This window comes from Neoarius graeffei, chromosome 9 (genome assembly GCF_027579695.1).
Source record: "Neoarius graeffei isolate fNeoGra1 chromosome 9, fNeoGra1.pri, whole genome shotgun sequence".
Lineage (NCBI taxonomy): Eukaryota > Metazoa > Chordata > Actinopteri > Siluriformes > Ariidae > Neoarius > Neoarius graeffei.
Window position 1 is genome coordinate 44,879,599 of NC_083577.1, and position 20,266 is coordinate 44,899,864.

At 44.8% G+C, this 20,266-nt stretch overlaps 1 protein-coding gene across 1 annotated transcript in view; it reads left to right on the forward strand.

Moving 5' to 3' along the window:
- trim45 (tripartite motif containing 45) overlaps nucleotides 1-20,266 on the forward strand; it is a 42,933-nt gene that overhangs the window by 20,229 nt on the left and 2,438 nt on the right. The window contains exons 2-5 of the mRNA XM_060929577.1: nucleotides 5,494-6,245; nucleotides 16,538-16,667; nucleotides 17,822-17,936; nucleotides 18,050-18,176. Coding sequence (XP_060785560.1) covers nucleotides 5,494-6,245; nucleotides 16,538-16,667; nucleotides 17,822-17,936; nucleotides 18,050-18,176 — 1,124 coding nt within the window. The remainder of the gene's footprint in view (nucleotides 1-5,493; nucleotides 6,246-16,537; nucleotides 16,668-17,821; nucleotides 17,937-18,049; nucleotides 18,177-20,266) is intronic.

Genomic DNA, 20,266 nt, shown 5'->3' on the forward strand with positions numbered 1-20,266 from the left:
TTAAAGTATTAATCGGTGACACTGCACTTAATGCTAAGGACTCAGTCAGCTATCTTGGGTGTGTACTTGGCAGTCAGTTGTCTGGAGCTGGTCAAGCCCAGGAAGTAATTACTAAAGTAAATCAACGAGTACGTTTTCTGGCCAGAATTTCCATGTATCTGGATAAGAAGGCTATGTTGACCTTAGCAGGCGCTATAATTCAGCCCTACTATGATTATGCCTGTTGCTCTTGGTATAATGGCCTTACTAGGTATTTCAAGAACAAGCTCCAGACGTCACAAAATAAATTAGTAAGGACCATTTTGGATCTGCCCCCAAGAACTCACCTTGATCCTCATCCTTTTAAGCGGGTGGGATGGTAGAGGATAGAGTCTCTCAAATTGAATTGAGCATGGTATATAAGATTATAAATGGAGATGTCCCTAAATATTTAAATATTTTTTTTTTTTAGTAGAATGAGGGACGTTCATAGTTACTTCACTAGGGGGTGTTCCACAGATTTTGTTCCTCCAAGAGTGCAAACTAAAATAGGGAAGGACTCCTTTTTATATGTTGCAACTAGTCTGTGGAATAAGTTACCAGGTAATATTAAGGTAATCATTAGTTTGGATGGGTTTAAATGTGCTGTGAAAACATGGCTTAGAGATCAGATAGTGTAGGGCTTGCACTTATATAGTATGTTTACAATGTTAATCTGATGTGTATACTGTCTATGTAATTTTGTTTTACAATTTTAATAATGTCACAATGCCACTCTTGTCATTTTTACATCTGCTGCCATCCAGCATCAAAGGACCACAATGGAAATAAGCTTTCGAGCTTTATTGTGTTATCCTGACTCTCTGTTTTTAGTTCAAGTATGTGGTGTGGTTTATTTGAAACTAAATCATGTATTTATTTTTTTATACAAGAACTGAGAATGTCAAATAAAATCAATCAATCAATGAGGCTGAAGTGACAATCTAATTAAAAAAAAAAAGTTAGAAAAATTACAGTGGGTGCATTTCTAATATTCTTTATGCAGCTATTGAAAAAATGAATGGTCCGACAAAGAGGGAGGTCATGAGTACCCCAGGACACCCCCCCCCCCCCCCCCCCCCCAGCTATGCCCCTGATGTTGGCATTAACAGTCTCATCTCATCATCTCTAGCCGCTTTATCTTGTTCTACAGGGTCGCAGGCAAGCTGGAGCCTATCCCAGCTGACTACGGGCGAAAGGCGGGGTACACCCTGGACAAGTCGCCAGGTCATCACAGGGCTGACACACAGACACAGACAACCATTCACACTCACATTCACACCTACGGTCAATTTAGAGTCACCAGTTAACCTAACCTGCATGTCTTTGGACTGTGGGGGAAACTGGAGCACCCGGAGGAAACCCATGTGGACACGGGGAGAACATGCAAACTCCACACAGAAAGGCCCTCACTGGCCACGGGGCTCAAACCCAGAACCATCTTGCTGTGAGGCAACAGTGCTAACCAGCCAGTCGACCTTTGGCATATTAGTCACATATAGGGATCAATTTCTTTTGCTACACACTATTAATGCCGGGGCAGCACGGTGGCGTAGTGGTTAGCGCTGTCGCCTCACAGCAAGAAGGTCCGGGTTCGAGCCCCGTGGCCGGTGAGGGCCTTTCTGTGCGGAGTTTGCATGTTCTCCCCGTGTCCGCGTGGGTTTCCTCCGGGCGCTCCGGTTTCCCCCACAGTCCAAAGACATGCAGGTTAGGTTAACTGGTGACTCTAAATTGACCGTAGGTGTGAATGTGAGTGTGAATGGTTGTCTGTGTCTATGTGTCAGCCCTGTGATGACCTGGCGACTTGTCCAGGGTGTACCCCGCCTTTCGCCCGTAGTCAGCTGGGATAGGCTCCAGCTTGCCTGCGACCCTCTACAGGATAAGCAGCTACAGATGATGGATGGATGGCTCTGAGATTAAATTATGTCGGGCAATTATTGGTGTCTACATGAACACACGTTGTTGACCTGTTAAATAATCTTCATTATTTAATGAAGATCTTCATTAAACCACTCAAACCTTTGAGCTGGCTTGGCACACTAATCATACAGACCCTACACTGTAAATTCATCATAACCAGGCTACACGGAGCGTTTTTTGTGCATCAGGATAATTCAATAGGTTACATTGTTGATACGCTGTGTGTGTGTGTGTGTGTATTTTTTATATAATATATATATATATATATATATATATATATATATATATATATATATATATATATATAATATAAAATCTCTATCACACTCATGATCCAATGACTTGCCATCTATTTTCATTTTGAAAAATCCAGCAATAGTGGGTTGGGGTTTTTTTTCTTCTTTTTTTGAAGTTGTCTTCCGGCCAGTTCTGAATGTTCTTCTGTTGGCGATTTACCAAAATGTTGAGTGCACACCGTGTAGTGCTCAATTATCCCCCCATCATCCCCTCCATCTTCAGATGCTGCAAGTCAAGTTCAGATCTGTTTGTTAGTTGTTTTCTATTAACCTCCTTACTTTTTTTGAGAGTGAAAATACCCAGGGTGATAGGGCCTAATGGTGCCACTGGTGTCACCTTTCTACTTTCTATGCAACACAGGAAGGTTGAAATAAATGCAGCACTATCCTATCAAAAAACAAAATGTGGGGGGCGTCGTGGCTCAGGTGGATAAGGCGCCGTACCATAAATCCGGGGACCCGGGTTCGATTCTGACCCGAGGTCATTTCCCGATCCCTCCCCGTCTCTCTCTCCCGCTCGTTTCCTGTCTCTGCACTGTCCTGTCCAATGAAGGTGAAAAAAGCCCAAAAAAAATCTTTAAAAAAAAAAAAAGACTTTTTTTTTTTTTTTTTTAATTAAAAACAAGAGCTAACACTGAATTTTCAAGAAAATCCAACTTGGTCTCCTGCTTTCAGATTCCTACATGACTCCGTGTGTATGAGTTTGGGGCCGGAGTTAAGGTTTGTACCTTTCCTTCCGACTTCATTCTCACAGAACTGAACGGGACCCAGCTACATTTTTCTGACATCAGTTCTTCCTGAAGATTGTTCAGGGATCTTTACCCATTTTCTTGACTGCTCATCCAGTGTCCACCTCAAATCAGGTGTGGAGAAGGAGCTGATCATAGGTAAACATTTCAAACAAATTTACTCTTAATTAGGTCGGGATTAGTCTCCACACATTAAACCCGATTTTGAAAAATGACGATAGTACATTCCAGTTTGCTGTTACTTTTGACCCCTGTAAAGGGAAACCCTTCAGAATAGCCCAGGTGGAGTTTTCAGAGGGGGTGGGGTGTACTCAGGATCACTTCAGAGTGAACCAAAGCCTTAGGCCCTGTTTACATTATTTCGAATCAGCGGATCATCAGATTAACGTTTTTAAAGCGATTCGCATACACACACACACTTTCTGTGCCCGCAACAAAACCGTTCCCCGTGCACACAGCAGCGCCAATACACGGATACGCTAATCACATGACTAATTAGACGGCACGTCACATGATCCCAGTGCATATCCGGCATGCGCAAGTCACTCACCACTTGCAAATGGAAGGATGTCGTTGTAAAAAATGAAGTATGCCAGTCTGTTATCGGCGGTACTGGTACTACAATGACGCCTTTTTTACACCGTGTATGGCCTTCGTGTTTATGCTAGAAGGATCTAACAGTGTTCGGTACACTCTTCACCTCGCAGAACGGCCGTTTTTTGCGATTACAACAAGACTATTTAGTGCTACGGTAACCAACACACTTCCTGTATTGCTCATTCACTTAATGACTTCCTCAACACACTTCCTGTATTGCTCATTCACATGACCAACGTGGCATGACCAACGCCAGCGAATCAGGAAGGTGGATGTCACAGTGACGTTGTCCAATGACGACGTCAGCTAGAGCTCAGCACTGCGTATCCTCGTTCCTCAATGTTTACACAGCACCGGATCAGATACGTACTGGGTTGAATACGTGGGCCCTGGCGGATTCAAACTGTTCCGCCTGTGGAGTCGTTTTCCGGCGTTTTAATGTGCACGGACAGTGCATCTGCAACGAAAACGATACGGATACGGTCTAATGTAAACACCACCTTAGTTTAGGGCACTGGAATTTAGGACCCCTGCTGTAGTCCTGCCCCCAATCCATCTCCTCAAGCAGTAATACAAAATGGCAGTCAGGGGTACAAAACTTGCAGGTAATTGAAGCACATCATATTTAGTTTATCTGTGAAGATACTCAGTCATCCAGGTACATAGTAATCTGTGGTTGGTAGAAGAGAGCAACTGGACTTGCTTGAAGATCAATGCAATCAGCCATCAGCATTCTGATTCGGATTCTATGATGATCCATGAGAGGATAAATACTTGATACTCCCTATTAGTCAGACAGAACTGAGGAAGCCTTCAGATGAGAGGTGAAACGTCTTCAAGAATCTTCAAGCAAGTCCAGTTGCTCTCTTCTACCAACCACAGATTACTATGTACCTGGATGACTGAGTATCTTCACAGATATGTTTCTACGCACTTTGGGATGAGACCCCTTCGACTGGTGCGGGAGTATGAGAGGACTTCCAGAAAACTGGCAGACATCTTAGCCAGAGAGGATCGTTCATTTTTGTCAACCTGGAACGACCATCACTGAACAGAGGTGGGTGTCTGGGACATCTTTTATCGGCCACCTACAATGCAGCCATCAGCATTCTGATTCGGATTCTATGATGATCCAGGAGAGGATAAATACTTGATACTCCCTATTAGTCAGACAGAACTGAGGAAGCCTTCAGATGAGAGGTGAAACGTCTTCAAGAATCTTCAAGCAAGTCCAGTTGCTCTCTTCTACCAACCATAGATCATATTTAGTTGCAGTGCTCAGACTTGACGCAGGGATCTTTAACGTAAACATTTTTAATGTGGATTTGGTGTCTGCCTCCTTGCTTATCAACAGGATCCACCGCCATATTGACTGACTGTTGAGTAAAGTTTGGCAGAAAACATAACTGAAAGATGAGTATCTTTACAGTACAGACATGGCTATTTTCTCAACCCAAAACGGATAAAAGTAAGTCTAGGTGATGACTGTCAAAGTCCTTCCCATGCCATGTGGCGCCTAGGGCGGCGCTGATCTCCGTTTCCGTAGCCTTCGGCCTCTCACCCTAGGGATTGCAGTGGGGGGCTAGATCTCTGGTAACCGCGAGAGTTTGACTCCCCACTCGCATCTGTATTGCAGCGTGCCTTGCCAGACGGCAGTAGGTATCATTTTTATGGTGGTCTATTGGTATGACCTGACCGTGAGTAAAACTCGCGATCTCCCGATCAAGAGGCGGACACGCTAACCACTAGGCCAACTTGCGGTGTAGGTGATGACTGTAGTGCCCAGGAACTTTTTTTTTTGGAAGACAAGGTTTTACCACCATCTTGCATATCTTGTCAATCACTCTCATATTTTCATATTTTGATTTATAGCAATTAGCAGTTTAATGCAAGTTTTTTTTTTTTTTTAACAGGAGACAAAAGAGGACATCTAGTCATGCTATCCATAGCTTGGAAGAGCTGAAGCGCCAGGGCCGTCTCTCCAGACCCGTGCTGTGTTCTCTGCATCCAGGCCAGGAGCTGCGTCTCTTCTGTGACCCCTGCGATCTCACTGTTTGTCTGGAATGTGCCGCAGCGTTTCACAGGGACCATCACTGCAGTCCCATCCATGAGGTCGTACATCAGCATGGCGACCGTATCCGGGAGCTGGTTTCCCGGAGCCTGCGGCCTCGTCTCATTCATCTGGAGGAGGGAGTGAGGTCCGTGGAGGTTTCCCAGGAAGCTTTGCAGTCTCGGGCAGAGACGATGGCGAGGGAGATCCAGGCCTTTGCGCAAGCCTACACGAGCGCTGTGGAAACTCACTGCCGTTCCCTTCTGCACTCCCTGGAGGATCTGAGACTACAGAGGCACAAAAAGCTCCAACTCCAAAGGGCGCAGCTGCAGCAGGCACTGTGTGATATCCGTGGCAGTGTAGACTTTGCCGAACGCTTGCTCACGTGTGGCTCGGAAGCAGAGATCCTCAGTGTGAAGGGAGTAACCACAAGGCGGTTAATGAGCCTGTTAGAGTTGGGGTATGATCCACAAACGAGCAGTGTTAGCCATGACAGTGGAAGCAATATCTGTTTCTTACCGCAGGAACTTGCGGGGCAGGTGGAGGGGTTTCCCATGGTGGGAGTTCTGCAGGTCAAGACTGTAGATCCCAGCAAGTGCACCATTCAAGGAGAAGGTGAGGATTGAGGCATGTTCTGGTATTGAGATTAGTTTCTTTAAACTAGTAAGTGTTAAAGAAATTGAAAAAGCACTGAAAGGGAAGAGTTTTAAAGGGTAGAAAAGATTGAGGCTGATGGCCGTTTTAAAAAATTGCAATTATCGGTGGGATAGATTCAGCATTTACGCGAGGTTAGAAAAGATGGTCAGCACAAATTCTGTTTAGATTCTGTGAGTCAGGTTGGCTGTTCCTACTCTTTAACTGGCTGCAGATTTTGCTAAGCTCCAGGATGGACTGCATGCACATGATCTCACTACTGAGTGAAACCAGGTTGAGCACGGTAGCTGCTGTGATTATCACGCAAAAATATCTTTGTGTTTTAAAAGCCCATTCTGAAGAGTCCCATGATCGACAGTTTATGATCCAGTCTTCAGTGGATTGATTTGCTCAATACTAAATGCAACTGTATCATTTAACCACTAAGTCACGTGGCATGTACTTTACAGAAATCCCTGATTTTTAGATTAAAGGCTGATTTGGACGTCTGCAGTTACGCCGTGCCCTACAGCAGAGATTTGATGCAGAAGTATAAAATCGGCCTTAAAGGAGGTAGTAATCAGAGTGGTGGCGAAAAATTTGTTCAGAGAAAAACAGCTTTTCTGGGGAATTACCAACAGAGGTTCTGTATTTAAAATTTAAGCATATTTTAATTGACGATGGTGTTATTTCTGACTATAGACTTAGGCCAAGTTTACATTAGACCGTATCTGTCTCGTTTTCTTCGCGGATGCACTGTCCGTTTACATTAAAACGCCGGGAACCGGGAATCCACCAGGGTCCACGTATTCAATCCAGATCGTGTCTGGTCCGGTGCTGTGTAAACATTGAGGATACGCGGATACGCTGTGCTGAGCTCTAGCTGGCGTCGTCATTGGACAACGTCACTGTGACATCCACCTTCCTGATTCGCTGGCGTTGGTCATGTGACGCGACTGCTGAAAAACGGCGCGGACTTCCACCTTGTATCACCTTTCATTAAAGAGTATAAAAGTATGAAAATACTCCAAATACTGATGCAAATACTGCCCATTGTGTAGTTATGATTGTCTTTAGGCTTGCCATCCTTCCACTTGCAAGTGGTAAGTGACGCGCATGCCCGACATGCACTGAGATCACACACACAGCGGCTCAGTCCCAAATCACTGCTCGTGCACTATACTCGCGCGCTGTGTGAGCTGCGCAGGGCCGGAGTGCGCACCCTCCAGAGGGCACTCGCTGTTCAGGGCGGAGTGATTTGGAGCGCAGGATGCCTGCGGAGCCGAGCGTATCCGTGCATTGGTGTTGCTGTGTGCACGCGAATCGTTTTAAAAACGTTAATCTGATGATCCGCTGATACGGTCTAATGTAAACCCCACCATAGTGTTTTGTTCTTATCTGTAGCTGAGTTCACACTTTGGTGGTGTCAGTCGTGGTTTTTGTCTCTTTGCTGTTCCTCAGCATGTCTGATGCAGTCACCAGCCATGTTATTAAAGGGGAACTGAAGGCAGTTTTTTTTTTTTTAATCAAAATTCTATTTATCTCATTTTATAAAATGTAGGGGGCGGCACGGTGGTGTAGTGGTTAGCGCTGTCGCCTCACAGCAAGAAGGTCCGGGTTCGAGCCCCGTGGCCGGCGAGGGCCTTTCTGTGCGGAGTTTGCATGTTCTCCCCGTGTACGCATCAAATAAAATGGAGAGCACAAATGAAACACTTAAACACTATTCGGCTCTCAGATGATAAAAGTAGCAGAACTGCTTTGCATTAGTAATGCCATTGTTTTTCTATGATGAGAGTAGTGGCACTTTACATTGGTGCCATGCCACTCTACAGTGAACATGTGATGTAGACGATCATGCTGTATTATTTAATTTGGTCCAACAAACACATTATTGGAAATGAGAGCACTTTAGTGGAGTTTCCAGTTAGTATTTGATGTGCGCTCTCTGTCTTTCTCTCTCTCTGACACACACAAGACGAGGGGAAGGAATGGACTATAATGATCACTGAATGAACTGGTGATATTCCTTGTTTCCATGACCACTTTTCAGTTGGTGGTGTCAGTCGTGGTTTTCGTGTCTTTGCTGTCCCTCAGCATGTCTGATGCAGTCACCAGCCATGTTATTAAAGGGGAACTGAAGGCAAATTTTTTTTATCAAAATTCTATTTATCTCATTTTATAAAATGTAGGAGGCGGCACGGTGGTGTAGTGGTTAGCGCTGTCGCCTCACAGCAAGAAGGTCCGGGTTCGAGCCCCGTAGCCGGCGAGGGCCTTTCTGTGCGGAGTTTGCATGTTTTCCCCGTGTCCGCGTGGGTTTCCTCCGGGTGCTCCGGTTTCCCCCACAGTCCAAAGACATGCAGGTTAGGTTAACTGGTGACTCTAAATTGACTGTAGATGTGAGTGTGAATGGTTGTCTGTGTCTATGTGTCAGCCCTGTGATGACCTGGCGACTTGTCCAGGGTGTACCCCGCCTTTCGCCCGTAGTCAGCTGGGATAGGCTCCAGCTTGCCTGCGACCCTGTAGAACAGGATAAAGCGGCTAGAGATGATATGAGATAAAATGTAGGAATGTATTTCTGACAGCTATTTTGTCACTGCTATAGCAAGTTATGAGTGTTTTGAAATATGCTCTGTAATATCAGTCCATATGTCAAAGCAATGGCCATAAACGAGATGAGCTGAGACCTGTGGAAGACTTCGTAGGATGGAAGTAAAACGTACAGCGGAAATCAAAGTGACCAACATTTAACAACTTTGGCAAAAGACGCGCGCACCGTCCTTTGAATGCTGACGTAATCAAGCCGGAAGTTTTCCCTGAGTCCAAAATCGCTCCCTACTCACTATATAGGGCACTATATAGTGGGGACGCCATTTTGTAGTGCTGTCCGAAACCTTGGTGAGGATTGTGGGAAATTTGATCATATTACCAAATGTTAAAATGCGCAATATAAGTAATAAGCATTATTATTATTATTATTATTATAATGCGCTTGGTATAATAGTCATGGCCGAAAGTGTTGGCACCCCAGATTTTTTTTTTTTCAGAAAATGAAGTATTTCTCCCAGAAAATGATTGCAATTACTCATGTGTTTTTAAACACGTTTATTTCCTTTGTGTGTATTGAAACAATACAAAAAAAAAACAGAGAAAAATAATAATTTGCATAATTTCACACAAAACTCCAAAAATGGGCTGGACAAAATTATTGGCACCTTTTCAAAGTTGTGGGTAAATTATTTAGTTTCAAGCCTGTGATGCTCGTTTAAACTCACCTGTGGCAAGTAACCGGTGTGGGCAATATAAGAATCACACCTGAAACCAGATAAAAAGGAGAGAAGTTGACTCGATCTTTGAGTGTGCCACACTAAACATGGAGGACAGAAAGAGGAGAAGAGAGCTGTCTGAGGACTTGAGAACCAGAATTGTGGAGAAATATCAACAGTCTCAAGGTTACAAGGCCATCTCAAGAGATCTTTGTGTTCCTTTGTCCACGGTGCACAACATCATCAAGAAGTTCCAAACCCATGGCACTGTAGCTAATCTCCCTGGACGAGGACGAAAGAGAAAAGTTGATGCAAGGTTGCAACGCAGGATTGTCCGAATGGTGGATAAGCAGCCACAATCAAGTTCCAAATGTATTCAAGTTCTCCTGCAGACTCAGGGTGCATCAGTGTCAGCGCAAACTATCCGTCGACATTTGAATGAAATGAAACGCTATGGCAGAAGACCAAGGAGGACCCCACTGCTGACACAGAGACATAAAAAAGCTAGACTGCAGTTTGCCAAAATGTACATGAATAAGCCAAAATCCTTCTGGGAAAACGTCTTGTGGACAGATGGGACCAAGATAGAGCTTTTTGGCAAAACACATCATTCTACTGTTTACCGAAAACGGAATGAGACCTACAAAGAAAAGAACACAATACCTACAATCAAATATGGTGGAGGTTCAAAGATGTTTTGGGGTTGTTTTGCTGCCTCTGGCACTGGATGCCTTGACTGTGTGCAAGGTATCATGAAATCTGAAGATTATCAAGGGATTTTACAGTAGGTTGCAACGTAGGGCCCAGTGTCAGAAAGCTGGGTTTGCGTCCTAGGTCATGGGTCTTCCAGCAGGACAATGACCCCAAACATACCTCAAAGCACCCAGAAATGGATGGAAAGAAAGCACTGGAGGGTTCTAAAGTGGCCAGCAATGAGTAGTCCTGATCTGAATCCCATTGAACACCTGTGGAGAGATCTTAAAATTGCTGTTGGGATAAGGCACCCTTCAAATTTGAGAGAACTGGAGCAATTTGCAAAAGAAGAGTGGTCCAAAATTCCAGTTGAGAGGTGTAAGAAGCTTGTTGATGGTTATAGGAAGCGATTGATTTCAGTTATTTTTTCCAAAGGGTGTGCAACCAAATATTAAGTTGAGGGTGCCAACAATTTTGTCTGACCCATTTTTTGAGTTTTGCATGAAATTATATCAATTTTGCGTTTTTTTTTCTTTTTGTTTTAATCCAATGCACACAAAGGAAATAAACATGTATATAACAAAACGTGTAAATGCAATAATTTTCTGGGAGATGTGCTTAATTTTCTGGAAAAATAAAAATCTGGGGTGCCAACACTTTCGGCCATGACTGTATGTATTTACCACAAAAATACATGCATGAATTTATTATTTTGAAAACCCATCAGGTGCCTGATCTGGCACGTTTTAACTGTACGACAGTAATGACGTAAATACCAGCACGATGGACTGGTCCTTATCCTGCAGTGGTTGCGTTTAGACTTTTTCATTGTCCGTCATTTTGACGGACAGGGTCGTAAAAATTCCGTCATTGTCCATTATTATCTGTCATTTTATTTTAACTTTTAAATGACAATGTATATAGGCTATAAATGCTATATATTTAATAACTTGTGTTTTCATGGACTCATTTTCATTTAAAAATTAATTCACAGAACAAGCTTGTATCATTTAATCATCTCATCTCATCATCTCTAGCCGCTTTATCCTTCTACAGGGTCACAGGCAAGCTGGAGCCTATCCCAGCTGACTACGGGTGAGAGGCGGGGTACACCCTGGACAAGTCGCCAGGTCATCACAGGGCTGACACATAGACACAGACAACCATTCACACTCACATTCACACCTACGCTCAATTTAGAGTCACCAGTTAACCTAACCTGCATGTCTTTGGACTGTGGGGGAAACCGGAGCACCCGGAGGAAACCCACGCGGACACGGGGAGAACATGCAAACTCCACACAGAAAGGCCCTCGCCGGCCACGGGGCTCGAACCCAGGACCTTCTTGCTGTGAGGCGACAGCGCTAACCACTACACCACCGTGCCGCCATCATTTAATCATTTATTTATGTATTTATGATGCAAAAAGATGAACAGAGATTCTGACGTTCGGTCACTTGTGAACCCATTTTCCCTCCGCTAAAAACATTGCGGCTGTTGTGCCTTAACGGCATATGAACAATGTTATTTTACAACGTAGCAAGACAATTGCAGTTAAAATATGAACAGTCCACTACAACGATTTAAGTGACAATCTAATTTGACCCGTTTGCGTGAGCTCAATTTAAATTGGGAGCTCGCTTGTGCATAATCAAAGTCGTCAATGGAGACTGCTGCCAAGGCAATTGTCATTAAATTTTGCGTCTTTGCCTCGGACAGACGACTTCTCATTGACGTTTTAATTTTATTCTGAAAGCTGAACCCGTGCGGCACGGTGGTGTAGTGGTTAGCGCTGTCGCCTCACAGCAAGAAGGTCCGGGTTCGAGCCCCAGGGCCGGCGAGGGCCTTTCTGTGTGGAGTTTGCATGTTCTCCCCGTGTCCGCGTGGGTTTCCTCCGGGTGCTCCGGTTTCCCCCACAGTCCAAAGACATGCAGGTTAGGTTAACTGGTGACTCTAAATTGAGCGTAGGTGTGAATGTGAGTATGAATGGTTGTCTGTGTCTATGTGTCAGCCCTGTGATGACCTGGCGACTTGTCCAGGGTGTACCCTGCCTTTCGCCCGTAGTCAGCTGGGATAGGCTCCAGCTTGCCTGCGACCCTGTAGAAGGATAAAGCGGCTAGAGATAATGTGATGTGATGTGTGGCTGAACCCGCGCTCTGCTGCGACACTGGAGACTGGAATAACCAGCGCCACTTCAGCCAAAGTTCTGAAGTCGGGAAACATTTCTCCCAGGGAAGTGATCAGAAGCCAGCAAGAGCCTCTGAAAGTTGGATTTCCCGACCCTGCTAGTACTCTCTTCATAGGGAGGAAATCCTGCAGTATGCGGTCTTTCTGTACCAGTGGTGCAGCTGCACCCCGCGTCTCGGCTCGGCGGAGCCTGGAACCTGACACAGAAGGTCTTAAATAAAACGAAGTTATGTTTAAATGTTAGTTTGTCTACCCGTGCTCTCATTAAAATGATAGTTTAGCAGATATTCGAGCAGTGATGTTCCTAAGTTTCCTAAGCTTGCTGGGGAAGAATACAATAAATCAACATTTTCATTTTAAAAACAAGAAAACAACTAGCCTAAATGAGCGCTATTGTACAGGCAGGGAAACGACACAAACAACCCAATGCATCTCTTTTTTTTTTAATAGCAAAAATGACGTGTCTTCTGCAGAGAAGGGAAACATTAATACATCTCACTGTGCTAGTGGTTAGAAAAGTGAGAGCGCGGTCAGGAGCGCGATGGGGGGGAACAGCCTTGCGCAGTGGCTACAGTGTATACATGAGCAGCCTATGCACTGAACATCGAGACTGCCACAACGTCGGCTCAGATTGAAAGTGACAGCAGTGAAGACTATGTATACTGTATGTAAGAAAACTCTGCCACAACTTGCCAATAATTTCAATTGTGTTTCATTATGTGTTATTATTGTTATTATTAGGCTATTATTGTTATTGGTAATGGTAACGGTAAACATCCGTCAAAATGACCGACGGCCTTCAGATTTTTCCGTCATAGCTAAAAAAAAATCCGTCAACGACGGACAATTGTCGGTTAACGCGACCTATGTTATCCTGTCGTCTTTCCAACTGTTCTCTACTCCACGTTGGTTCAAAGTCATATGGCATAATCTCCATTACTGATGAAGCTGGCAAATCTCGAAATTAATCCAAATTGGAATGATATGGCGATCTGGCTGCTGTGTAAACAGTTTTCAAAATGGCGGCGCTGACACATCACACTTGAAGTCTTGCGCAAGTCTTGTGAAGATCGCGTGGATAAGCGACGCCTGCCGTGGACCAAACGAACTACATTCAGCATGGCTAAAAACCGAAAAGGCCGATAAGTGTAATATGATATGCCAATACGAGTCACGATATATGGTTAATAAAACCGAAAACGTAATTGAATAACACGTTAATTAAGAAATAAAGCAAGTTTAAAAAATGACTTCTGTTCCCCTTTAACGGGGAAACCTGAAATACTGAAAAGCTGACAAGCATGGCATTAACAGCAACCTCACTCATTCCTTCCAGCTTGTCCCACTTATGTATGTGGGGTCACTGCGACGAGGACCCATGTCGTATTAATTGGAGCATGGTTTTACGCTGGGTGCCCTTCCTGCCGCAATCCTCCCGTTTCTGGGCTTGAGAAACAACCATTCACACCTGTGGACAATTTAGAGCAGTCAGTTAACCTAACCTGCATGTCTTTGGACTGCGGGGGAAACCCACGCAGACACGGGGAGAACATACAAACTCTACACAGAAAGGCCCCCGTCAGCCGCTGGGCTCAAACCTAGAACCTTCTTACTGTGAGGTGACAGTGCCTACCACTACACCACTGTGCCGCGCCATGGCATTAATAGCAACCAAGTATAATAAATTTGTCTATTAGCTTTAAAGGGCATATTCAGGACCAATTTCGTGTTTTTTTTTTTTTTGTTTGTTTGTTTGTTTTTTTAAATATATGAAAGTATGTCCCTTTACACACTCATCCAGAAGGGTAATTTTGCACAAGGCCATCTGTCTACAGCAGAAAAAAATAAAATAAAACGCGTCTGGAAAAATCCCAAGGGAGTCTGGAGCCAGATTCGTGACGTTACCTGCGGAAGCACCAGCAGGCTGCGCGAGCTTTGCACGGTTTCAGTGCACAGCCTGTGTAGACCAAGCGCTCCCATTTCTCTCTCATTGTCCGGTCTTTTGGGAAATGATGAGTACTAATCCCATCAAGATTGGTATTGCAACACCCTCCTACGATACATCTGTTAACCATTTTAATAATTACGCGATAACGTTGAAGAAATTTGCAGAAAACCACCAGGTCGTTTTCTCATAAACAAACCAGCGCTGGCGTAGGATTCAGAGGGAGGCGTCCCGCACGCAACGTCACAAAAATCAGTGTTTCCCGGGAAATTCAAATGCCAAGTTTTTTCAGAGGTGGACCAATTCGCCTCAAATGGCTTGATTTCAACTGAATTTTTCTGGATTTGCGCAAGGTAAAAAAATTGCAGAGAATGCAGAATATGACAGATATTTGACCAAAGTTTAATATAAAATAGGAGAATTACATTGATCTTGCTCCTGAATTTACCCGTGATGTGCACTTTAAAGCAATTGATTGCATTTTAAAAAACAGGAATGGCATGCTCAATAACACTACGTTCACACTGCAAGGCTTAATGCTCAGTTCCGATTTTTTTGTGAAATTCGATTTTTTTGTGAGGTCGTTCACATTAACAAATATATGCGACTTGTATGTGATCCTCAGTGTGAACGAAAAGCGACCTAAAAGTGTTCCGCATGCGCATTGCAGGATACGACGACGTCACACGCAGTGAGCATGGCCAGTGTTTACGGAAGTAACCTAAAGTTTCCTGTGTATGACAGTAGCCAGCATGGAGTACCTGGCGATGATGCAGTTGTTGTTGCGACGGAGCCAGAACATGCACAATAGCCTGATGTTAAGGAGGAGGTTGAGAAGGAAGAGGGCAAGGGTTTTGGCTCAGGCGTTCTGCGGGGTAGTGACTGCAACCTCCGTTCAAAGGAACATCAAAGCCATATTGTTGTAACTTTTTTTGAGAGACCCGGCGCCTACTTCAGCGCAGAATAGTGACGTTTGTGGCTTGTTGATGACGTGTAAGTCGGATGAATGCGACCTGGCGGTTCAGACTGAAGTCGCATATTAAAAGATCGGATAGGAATCGGAATTAGGACCACGTATCCAAACGGCCTGGGTCGGATTTGAAAAAATCGGATCCGTGTCGTTCATATTGTCAATAAAAGATCGGATACAGGTCACATATGGGTGAAAAAATCAGATTTGAGTCACTTCAGCCTGCAGGGTGAACGTAGTGTAATTCATCATGTACGAATTGCTCAAAAATAATCATTTCTGAAGTAACATTCACAAAAATCTCACACCTCAGTTTATAATGCTCTCGCGGCTCTTGGGAAATGAGGAAATGGGAGACAGGCTTGACACCCCGAGGTGCGGGTGGGTGTGTGTGTGTGTTTTTTTTTTTTTTTAACTTCATTTTTCAGTGACTCTTTCATTTCATGCACATATACACACACGGCCCTGGACTGCTCAGCTCTCTCTCTAGTTTCCCGCTGGTCTCTGTAAGAACACAAGAGACACAGGTGAAACGCACCACAGTTGACAAAGAAGCTGTCCTTGGCTATGTTGGGGAAAGCAGTAGCTCACTGATATTGTTGATGCACTCAGAGTAATCTCTCGGCATATTGCATTTTGTCTGTGGTTTGCTGTATGCAGGGATGAGGTGGCATGCAGAGTTTCCTTGTAGTGCTTTGTAGATTAGTGGTTTAAGGATTGAACGGGTCGGGTAATCTATAAAATGAAAAATCAATCCGTTACTAATCGTATGTGTTTTTTAAGTAGATTGAGAGATGTTTGAGGAGAAAATGTGTTGCTATTATGTTCTGTATCTGCCTTTAATCTTCTCAGTGCCATTTGGTAACTGGTGATCTGTGAGACTGAGTATATGGCTGAATTTTTCTGGCAGGCAGTAAAGCTCTGCAATAGCCCACGATCACTTTTTATTTTTTTAGAAGAAGAGTGCAGGGTCAGCCATGATGCAGCACATCTGGAGCAGAGTGGGTTTAAGGGCTCAACAGTGGCAGCTTGTCTCCTGTTAGGGCTTGAACCCCTGACCTTCTGATCAATAACCTAGTGTTTTTAAACCATGAGTTCACAGGAGGACTGTTGCTATAATGACTTCGTGTATCACTCGTCACACTGAAGTTATAAGTCTGTTACTTCCTGTTTGTCTGTAGGTCTTGTAGTCAGCTCTGAGCTCTATAATTTGCAGGTGTCCAGCAGTGTCTTGAGGGCCAAAAGTGTGAGTTCACACTCATCTGCAGAGACTCTGCAGGGGAACTGATGGGCAAAGGAGGAGACTCTGTGCTTGTCAGCATCATCCACACAGAAAAGAAAGAATGGTGAGTTTGAAGCTCCACTCTGAAATCTTGTACATTTATATGTTACGTGTGGACGGCTTCCTAAGTACCTGAATTTCCTAAATACAGGGTTAGTTAAAATTATGTTAACACTAATGGATTTTTTTTTTCTCCTGAATGTGTGGTGCGCCGTGACCGCTGCTGATGTAATTGGGCCCTACTTTTTTGACACCCCAACAGTGACATCAGGCGTCTACTTACAGATGGGGCGGCAGTACGCCATTGATGAGCTTCCAGTACGGATCCGATTGGCGGGGTATTTCCAACAGGCTGGCGCACCGCCATATTTTGGCCGTACTGTTCGTGCTTATCTTGACCACACGTTTCCAGGTCGATGGATAAGTCATGGTGGACCATTGCCATGGCCTCCACACGCCCCTGATTTGACGCCCTGTGATTTCTGGTTATGGGGTATGGTGAAGGAGCGCGTGTATTGCAGGAAAACATGTGATATCAATGACCTCAAGGACAGAATAAGGACTGTGGTATCATCTGTTCCACACGAAATGTGTGTCCGGGCTTTAAACGGTACTGTTGCTCGCTGGTTTTCGTGTGTTGAACACGATGGCGAACAGGTTGAGACCGTCCTGCAAATCATCTTGCACATATGGTTTATGTTTTGTGAATAAATGGTTAACATAATTTTGACTTACCCTGCAGTTAAGTCCATTCTGTTGAAGGGAATTTTACACAAGCTTGCAACGATCAGCTTCAGTTCTTTATGGTTTGCATCTGTCTATTCTCCAAAGAGCTACAATCACTAAGTAATGGGTCTTAGGACCAGTGAGCACTACCGTGTCACACTCCAGACTACTGCAGCAACCTTTTATGGTAGCAATTTACTTTCCATTAGAGCAGGAGGAGCCGCAGTGGAAGATGCATAAGCCTCTGTTCCAGTATGCCCTGAGGTTCAGAAAGAAAACCGTTCTGCCTCTGTCAAGATGGCTTAATCATATAGTGTGATTAATTGCTAAATATCCAAGTCAGTCTTGGCTTATTTGTGCAGCTAGTGAAAACGTCGTCTAACTGCTTTGAAGTGTTTCATTATAAGCTCATATGTCTGTGTTTGATATTCATGATTTTGTGGTTACAAAACTTGCACAGCACTTCTTTACGCTGCCTTTCATGTCTTACAGCAAAGTGGAGACAACAGTGATTGATAATAATGATGGGTCGTATGCTGTCTCCTACACACCCAGAGAACCTGGACCCTACTCCGTGTGGGTGTTTGTCAAAGCACAGCACGTGAAGGTAATAACTTGGTTCTGCAGCTTTTTTTTTGAATGTGTGGCGCCAGTATTAATAGCTCTAAACAGGTGTGATTTTACTGCAGGACTGATGTGACTGTGTTCTCTGCTCTCCAGGGCTCACCTTTTGGGCTGACTGTGAAGAGAAAATTTCAGCGCCACAATGGGATCTTCCACTGCTGCTCGTTCTGCTCTAGTGGAGGCGCTAAAGAGGCACGGTGTGGCTGTCCGGGGACCATGCCAGGTACAGCACACTTATGCCGCTTTTCCACTACAAACGCGGCTGAGTTGGGCTGAGCCGTGCCGTGCTGAGTCGAACTGAGTGGGGCTGTTGGAGTTGCATTTCGACTACAACCGCGCTGAACCGTGCTGGCTGGAAGTGGGTGGACACATTGGGTGGAGTTAGCGAAAGTGGGTGGACGTCAGGTGATGTCGTTAAGCAGCGCAAACAGTGACATCAGTGATCTTTTAAGCGGTAGTCTCACGACCCGGATAGTAAACAATAAACATGGAGGACATGGAGTCGTTAGTGTTGCTGGTCTTGGTGCTGTGGCTTGTTGTCACTGACAACGCGGACAGATACTGGCAAGAGCGTATAGATGAGGCGAGGCGCATAAGGCTTCAGAAATTCTCGCAATTCGTAATTCTTCTTCTTCCGGGTTTACGGTGTTTACCGATCCCAGCGCGCTCGCGGGGCGTGTGAGGACACTCCTCCTCACCAATCAGTGCACAGGGGAGTGTCTGCTCACGCCCCCAGACTCACTCAGCTCGCTTTGGCTCGCTTCAGCCCCACTCCAAAACCGTGCGAGTTTTAGGGGCTAAGCAGGGCTGAAGCGAGCCGAGTCGTGCTGGTTTTTGGTAGTCGAAACGCGAGCCGTGTCGGGCTGAAGTGAGCTGAAGCGAGCTGAATTGAGCTGAAAAAGGGTAGTGGAAAAGGGCCATTAGTCCTGCACAACTAGGGCTGGTTTTCAGAATGTATTTCAATTCACAGCATAAGTGCCATGATAAAGCACATGATGTAGTATCTTCTTCTTCTTTTGGTTGCTCCCGATTAGGGGTCGCCACAGCGGATCTTTCGTCTCCATTGCTCCCTGTCTTCCGCATCCTTCTCTACCACACCTGCCACTTTCAGGTCCTCTCTCACCACATCCATTTTTCTCCTCTTTGGCCTTCCTCGTTTTCGTGTGCCTGGCAGCTCCATCCTCAACATTCTCCTTCCAACATGCTCTGCATCTCTTCTCAGGATGTGCCCATACCATCTCAGTCTCATCTCTCTTCGCTTAATTCCCAAGCTCTCCACATGTGCTGTCCCTCTGATGTGCTCGTTCCTTATCTTGTCCAACCTTGTCACTCCCATTAGTTAAAATCAGTTATCAGAGGTAAATGGTGGATTGCAATTGCTTGTTGCACTCGTTACACTTGTTTGAGTGAACTCGCACCCCTCCCTTTCCCATTGCCCTGCTCACCAGCAGCTAAACACACAGTCATGATAGTATACACACAGAAAGCCAAAAGTGTCCTGACTAATCTTATAATAGACCTGCGGCGATAAACTAATTAGTTTGTTTATACTGATTGAAAATGTCCGATAAGTCAATTTACAATCTGGCAGCAGTGTGGAACGCCAGTGTACTACAAGAAAGGGTTAAATAAAAGAAATATCATGCCAGTTTGGTGCCAGAATTGAAAAGGAGTAGATTAATACATGTAAAGTTACATTTGTACATTTTGCTAGTTTATCACAATTATCATGTGTTCCATCTAATGCCTAAATCTTTGACTTTAAGGACTTATTCCTTGTCCACTCTCGGATTCTAATGGGACTAATTTGGTGATTAGGCAAGAAAACCAGTTTCTGAAAGACTAGTGGGGCTTTTCCACTACCAACGCGGCTGAGTTGGGCTGAGTCGAGCTGAGTGGGGCTGTTGGAGTTGCATTTCGACTACAACCGCGCTGAACCGTGCTGGCTGGAAGTGGGTGGACACATTGGGTGGAGTTAGCGAAAGTGGGTGGACGTCACGTGATGTCATTAGGCGGCGCAAACAGTGACATCAGTGACCTTTTAAGCGGTAGTCTCACGACCCGGATAGTAAACAATAAACATGGAGTCGTTAGTGTTGCTGGTCTTGGTGCTGTGGCTTGTTGTCACCAACAACGCCAACAGATACTGGCAAGAGCGTATAGATGAGGCGAGGCGCGTAAGGCTTCAGAAAGAGAGGGAACTTCTTCAATTCCTTTTTTTGTCGTAATTCTTCTTCCGGGTTTACGGTGTTTACAGATCCCAGCGTGCTCGCGGGGCGTGTGTGGGCATGTGAGGACACTCCTCCTCACCAG